The following is a 7610-nucleotide window of genomic DNA, read 5'->3' on the forward strand; positions in this document are numbered from 1 at the left end:
AGTGTCTAAAATATAAATTATATGATTACTAAAATTGAAAACTTAAAAATATTTACTGAAGAAATTTTTAATACCAAGTTACATAAAACATTAATGGAAACTTTTAGCCACTGTTGATTTTAGGGAGCAAGCTTCTCGCCAAAGGCGACAAGTGGTAAATAAACGTTGATATTAGCATTCTTTTAAACATCCTTTATATATTGTAAAAGCAAAAAAATTCAATTAATTTATCTGGAAAAATTTACTAAAATATAAACTTAAAGCTCTTAGTTATGTTTTCAGAATTACATAATTCATGACGCCACTGTAAAATAATTACCAAGAAAGAAATAATTAACAAACGGCAAATAAATAAATAGGAATCAGCACACTTGACGGCTTAAGTTTTAATTTCCCCATGTCTCATCAGGTATTTATTTATCGCTTGCTTTATTTATAAATTTCGAAATCAAGTATCAAATACTTCTCTTGTGAGATTTACTCCATACAAAGTATTTCATTTTAGTTAATAACATTTGAGTACTATCTAGCGATGGTTAGAATGCATTTCCTTTCATCAGAAATATTAAATGTGGGTTTAAAACTCAACTGATACCCAAAAACGATTAAAAAATGTTAATATTAATTAATTATAATTATTTTATACTGATATCAGTATACTGCTCTTAGACGTGTCAAGAGATTTTTGTGTGAATGTCACATAAAATGAAAATGATAAGAATCTATGCGTACAATAAAATAAAAGCATTATGCACGCTAGTAAATAATTTGCCTCAATTTTACTGATATATGTTATTAAAATAGCATCCAACTAACTTCTTTCTTTCTGCTTTCCTGACTTACACATTACAAGTAATAATTTTAAATTTAAAGAAAAAAGGGCATAAAATTAAATAAAGAATAATAAATATAATAATAAATAGGCATAATAATAAAAGGGCATAGTTTTTTTTAAAAAACAAGGTTGCATTGATACAAATGTGATTTATTGTAGATCAGATGTTATCTCATTTAAACTTCTATTTCCTACAGATGGTAGTAAATGATTATTTCCTACAGATGGTAGTAGTTCCTACAGATGGTTCCTTCTATTTCCTACAGATGGTAGTAAATTAAACTTCTATTTCCTAGATGGTAGTAAATGATTTAGCCGAATTATTAGCAAATAGCTACAAACTCTGATATAAAAAAATATTAAAAGAACATACGTTTACTTTTAAAATGTCGATTGGCTGATTATTGTCGATTAGTTGAGGACTAGCTTCCTTTCAAAGATGTCAAAAATAAATAAATTTTATCTCTTCTTTCTAAACTTATTTAACATTATACATTTTCTTTACCTGATTAACGTTAGTCTCCCGTTAACTGCACCAAAAAAAGCATTCCATAACTGACATACTGCAAACGATAATAATAGCAGGAACAAAGAAAACATGGAGTTTACACAGTGTTATAAGGGGGTATTTTAAGAGTAATAAGGATGGATGGAGGTTCATTTTATATATTCATGTTGTGGATGGTTGATCCTAAATAATGTAAACGTTGATCCTAAATAATGTAAACGTTGATCCTAAATAATGTAAACGTTGATCCTAAATAATGTAAACGTTGATCCTAAATAACGTAAACGTTGATCCTAATTCATCAGCGAATAATATTCATAAAATTACTTCGAAACTATCCCTTTTAATAACTTTTCTGTACTAAACAGATACTGATTTCTAAAACTCACATACCGGTAACTGTTTACAAATGACGATGAAGAACTCAAAACGTTGATGAAAACGTTTAATTCTCTAATTCATCGCATCAAGAAAGTATTTTATGAATGACAGATTCTGGAAAAAAACCTATATTGAAATAAAATCACACCATAGGAGTGCACAAACGAAGTTGATGGGTTTGCTAGTTAAAGATTCCCCAAACATGCGATAAATAAATATACACATTTCATTATTCAGTAACTTATTAGGACTTTTTTCCAACTGACAAGTTTTAATGTTCATTTTGATGTCAGATAATAATATTAAAATTGCGATATCGATAGTAATATCAAAAGGAAGAGGCTCTTTAAAGGCCAATATCCTATTAGTACAAAATACCTAACAACATTATTATGATATCTTCATGATATTGTCTGACATTCAGAATATCGAATAGCATCGTGGAGTTACTGTACAATAACTTGTGCTAAAAAAAATAAGACCGATTATATTAATGATTTGACAAAAACTTTAATATATAAAACAAAAATTGCCATCGCTTTGACACTTATAAGCAAATATAAATTTTATAACATTATAAGATAAAGAGGTGACTTTATAAAGTCGATGTGTAGTATAGTTAGAGATCTATATTATCATAAATGTTATATAAATCATACTTAACTCAATATTATGTTTAAATTACCATTCAGTTTATTGATTTTTATCTCCCCTTTACTCACAGTTGAGAATCTCAATGCCTAACATACTGACGTATAACTGCAAACGATATTAATATCAAAATAAGGAAAAATTATTAATATCGATAAGAACCCTTCTTTAATGGTTTGAAACGATTAGAATTAGCTTCATTTTATAAAACGACAATTTTTTTGACCAACACAACTAAATTCAAATTACAATAACAATCACAAAGGAAGGGACCATTTCACTAAGTATAATAGTTACAAATTAACTTAGATTAAAAGATAAATAAGAATACGTTATTCATTATTAAACAGCTTGCTTAAATTTCTTTTCAATAGATTGCATTTAATTTCCACTTTACTCTCAGACGATAATTTGTGCCTAAGTTGCCGTAGCCGTCAACGATGATAATATCAAAAGAAGGCACTCTAAAAGTCGATAAAAACACTTGTTAGAGATTTAAGATAGAAGAGATCGAACTTCATTCTATCAAACGACAATTTCTATGACTGACATATATGTCAGTGATTCAAACGATAACAAAAAAGGGAAAGGGGGTGATGTACTCACAACATCGATGAGCTGTGATAGTTTGAGGCCCATCTTTACGGTGAGGGTATCGCTGTTGTTGCTGACGGGGCGAATGAGGCGGTTGTAGCTGCTCATCAGGTCATCATATAATCGTTTGGCATCCGGATTCCCCAGGACCATGCCCAAGCAGCACAACCCCAACAACACCAACGATCTCCACATTCCTGCAGACGTCAGCCCCTCATCCCTGGCATGAAGGCTTCTTCCTCTCCAGAGTAATCTTGCGGGGGAGCCATATCGTCTGCGAGGATGGAGAGAGCCCCTTTCGAGGGCGATAGCAGGCCCCGCCCCCTGTTGACGTCACCTACGAGGGGAATGATGGGATGGAAGGTTGGCCGAGAGAAGGGAGATCCCTGAATTTGGTAGGTGAGAGAGGAATGGATTTTGCTCTAATGCATTCCTCCCCTTCGCTTAAAAAACAAATATGAGCGAAGGATTTTGGGGTACGATGCATAATTCAGAAATATTTGTTTGCAGAAGAATGTCGGTTGAGTTCACCCACCTGGGTGTTGTTATGGAAATGCGGAAGAAAGATATGTCGGGTATAAGATGCTCCCTGCATGCAGGCCTGGTAATTTGCCTGTTCTTTTTTTCCAGAGGGTTTTTAAACAAAATAGCAGGTGTCTTGAGAGCAACAATGTATTGAGTACAGTTTTTCTCATCCATTTTCTGTTTATTCTAAGATAGGAAGTGATGGAAAATATATAGCATCATTGTCGAATTTGCATTGGAGGATAATAGATCTTAGCCCTTCCTAAACCCTTTTACTGAGAAAATTGTGAACTATCAAAAAGAAAACAAGAAAACTAGAGCATTGGGAATTATTAATTATTGAAAATCAGATAAAAGAAACTCAAACATACTTTTCATAAGTAGATTAAGGCAGGTAAATGACAATTAATCTAACTAGTTATGATTTATTTTAAAATTCCAAAATCTATGAAAATGATCAATTTAAAAAAAATGGTCAAAAATGGAAAAGTGTCGTATTTATTCTATTCTTACGTTCGAAAGAGCAAAATATTTTATTCTGAGGAACCTTCAGGGAAAGCCACTTTGAAAATCTTTTCTTTAAAGAAATTTTAAAATTAGAACTTAAAAGTAATCTAAATAAACAAAATAATAAAACTTTTCCTATCCACATGTAAAAGCGATAAACTGTAGCAACTTAACAAATCTTTCCCAACTGTTTTTGCAGTTTTTTTTGTTCTTACAGTAGAAAAAAATTTGCTCTGGCAGTAGATTTGTATGTCACTCAACAACCTGTAAGCAAAATCGGATCATATAACTTTCGAAAAACAGTTTGAGAGCATGAAAAAATACTGAGCATAGGCTAAAATTTTAGAGAACATAAAATTTAATTTGAATTCATTCTACCACAAGGCTCTTTAAATCAATGTTACATAGTCAAATTACTCTGAAAATATAGAGTACCCAAAGTTTTGATTACTATGCAGTCGAGACCTGATTCTTTTTTAATATTTTGTCCAAAATTTGAAATTAATCTACAAATTTGGTTTAGCAAACACATATTAAAATGTGTCCCTCCAACATCGTGCTCTTTTCATTTATCGCGTTTACAGGAAATGATCAATCATAGAAACAAACTTTGAATATTTTTGTCCAATAATTTGATTGAAAATTTTCACTTAAAAATCTAAATTTTTTTTTGCTCCTTTCGTTTCCTAATTATCAAAAAACACATATTGACATCTCGAATTTGATTTTTTAACATTTTCTATATTTTTTCTTAGTACACTTCATGTATAAAAAAAATAAAATCATCATCTCTTAAACCATTGAAACTCCGATTTCAAAATGAAAACGGAGTTTCAAATGATATTAAAGGATAGAAGATAAGGACCCATTTAGTTGATAGGTAATAAACAAACACAAATTAAAAACAATAGTTTTTCATGAACAAAAATAAAAAAAAAAATCTTTTTATCACCACCTAAAGATCTGCTATAAATTTTCTGCCAGTTTCTCTTTACTTTCTCGTATATGTAGTACAGAAAAAATATTGTTATTGTAAAAAAATTCGAAATAGAAATTTCAACGAATCTCTAGCATTTTAAAACTCCCAGAGTTCAAAAAACACATTTTTGGAAAATGCCCGTCTGTCTGTCTGTCTGTCTATCTGAGACAAAGATAACTCAAAAAGCTTTGAGCCAAGCAGTTCAAATTTGGTATACGGTATCTTACACCAAATTTGTAGATTTCTATCAAGACCTGAGTGAAATCTGTTCAGAGGAAGTCCGTATGTCTAGCTGTTCGAATATAAGTTAACACGAGAACTACAAATCTAAGAACACTAGATAGAAAAAATTGGATACACAGAATTAACATCTAAAGCATAGACACTTATCAAATTTTGAGCCAAATGCAGCAAGGGGTTGTCTTCTGTTGATCTGTGCTTTCAGACCCATGTCAACGTGATAGCTCAAACAGGTGATGAATTGATACATATCAAATTTGTAACGGGATTTCGTGACTACAAGATTAGTTTTGTGTCAAATTTTTGTTTCAATCGGTTGAGAAGAGCACACCTAAAACCCCAATTCACTTCGTGGATAAGTCATTCCCTTGAGAGGGATCAATCGCCAAATAATTCGCCAAGGATGACACGATAGATACAGTAAAAATGGTAAGTTCCCGACAAAGGAAAATATTTCGTAATTATCGTACGTCAGCGCCATGCAAGGCGTTCTCTGGAATAATAACTTTATTAGAGAGTATGAGAGAAAGTTTTGGGAAGAAACTAAAGCTGATTGTGTAAATATATTTAATTCTTTTTATTCAAGTATGCCAAAAAAAAAATGGGTGTTCTTTCTAATTCCGTACCTTCTCGGATACGAAATATGCAGATAGAAATTACTATAATCATCAAAGAATTAGATCTTGAGATTTTGATCTTTACAACAAATCCGTCGATCTTTTCTTTTATATGAAAATAAACTTGATAATTCAAAAACATAAAGAGTGAAACGTATTAAATTTTGAATAGGCTTTTATTGTGACTAATAGTGTAGTTCTTTTTCAGATTTGGTTTTAATATGTCGTCCAAAATACATTTTCCTTTTTCTTTGGTATAGCAGTTAATATTAGATATGTCCCTTTGTTAGAAAGTATAAAAAAAAGTTAAAGGTAGTCAGCCATCTGACTCTCCGACCCGCCACGATGGCACACGGATTTAAACCATAAAACTGAATGACCGGACCACTGCAACAGCAACATTGGTGGTTGAGTCCTAAGGGCCATCACCGGCCACGGTACAACTCTCCCCGAAGGAAGTACGTCCCGTCATCGATGGGAGGAGTCAGATCCCCCCCCCCATTTGTGTAACCTCCAGGGTGGCGAGATCCAACCACCATGCCGGAAGCATCTCATCCTCATTTCAAGGTGCCCCCAGGGGTTAACAGTTTAAGGTAGATTCATTCCCGCTAATTGAGCTATAGTTTTAGCATGATTTAGTCAGATATGTTGAAGGAATTAATCCAAAATTTAATATTATCATACAAATTTGGGCAATAACTACATATCAAATTTCCATAATTTAGTTTTATCGGCTTTCTAGTAATCGAGCCCACAGGCAGACAAATATGATATTAAAAATGATTGAGTCGTAACTTTTCTTTTTCCTTCTCAGGATGGTCTAAAAACCTCAGATTTATCAAATACCTAAAGTAGAAATTTCTGTTTTATTTACGAGGAAGGAAAATTTTGCTTTAAGTCAGCGTTTCTCAACCTTTCAGAATTCGTGGCCCAGTTTTCAATCACAATTTTCATCGCGCCCCTCGCTTACAATAAAATGTATACAACAATAATGTAAATTGAGCATTTTGGATTCTGTTTTTAAATTATTTTTAACTAACTGCCAAAACAAGAGTAAAAGTGAGCCGCCAACGTTGGCGAGAAACCACATCTTGCAATTTGGACAAGCGGGCGGTTAACAGATGAAGCGAATGAAAGCGGAGAAAATTTAAATATTATATTTGAAATGAACGCCAAACTGGGAGATAACGTTAAAAAAATATGAAAGTAGAAAAATTCGTTTTTGAAAGTTAACCTAGACGGGGTGAGCTAGGAATACATTTTTTCGAATAATTAAAGAAATAAAATTTACTAAATGACTAAACAAAAGAGTAAAAAAAATTAGTAATGTTTGTGGAAGGGAATCCACACTACCGATGCCGTCTCGAGCATGCGCAGAGCAAATGTTTTCTCATAGGAAGAAGGAAAATGTTCGATAATGCAAGTTTCAATTCCAGCCAGTCTCATTCGAGTCGATCCTTCTATCGCTATCGAATCTGTCGTGAATGTGTATGTTATATATGGATTCATGTTAATTGTAATTCCCCATATTAAATATTCACAGCAGCAGATTTATGCAGACTCATGAATACATTTTTAAGTGGAAGTAAGCAAGCATTAGACGATAGTCAAGCATCAACAAGTCCGCAGACGAGCGTGATTCCGAAAATAAAATCAAGGAAATATTCTCAAGAATACTTAAATTTTGGGTTTACCAGTACTGAAGTAAATGAAGAAGAAAGGCCTCTGAGTATCATTTGCTTAAAAATGTTGGCCTAAGACAGCACAGTTGGC

At 32.4% G+C, this 7610-nt stretch overlaps 1 protein-coding gene across 1 annotated transcript in view; it reads right to left on the bottom strand.

Annotated features, from left to right (window-relative positions):
- Positions 1-3233, bottom strand: part of LOC129974936 (acetylcholine receptor subunit alpha-like 1) — a 177991-nt gene extending 174758 nt beyond the window's left edge. The window contains exon 1 of the mRNA XM_056087738.1: positions 2982-3233. Within this exon, the coding sequence (XP_055943713.1) occupies positions 2982-3164 (183 nt within the window). The 5' untranslated portion in view covers positions 3165-3233. The remainder of the gene's footprint in view (positions 1-2981) is intronic.
- Between the last annotated feature and the right edge of the window lie 4377 nt (positions 3234-7610).

Source organism: Argiope bruennichi, chromosome 7, assembly GCF_947563725.1.
Source record: "Argiope bruennichi chromosome 7, qqArgBrue1.1, whole genome shotgun sequence".
NCBI classification, from domain to species: Eukaryota; Metazoa; Arthropoda; class Arachnida; order Araneae; family Araneidae; genus Argiope; species Argiope bruennichi.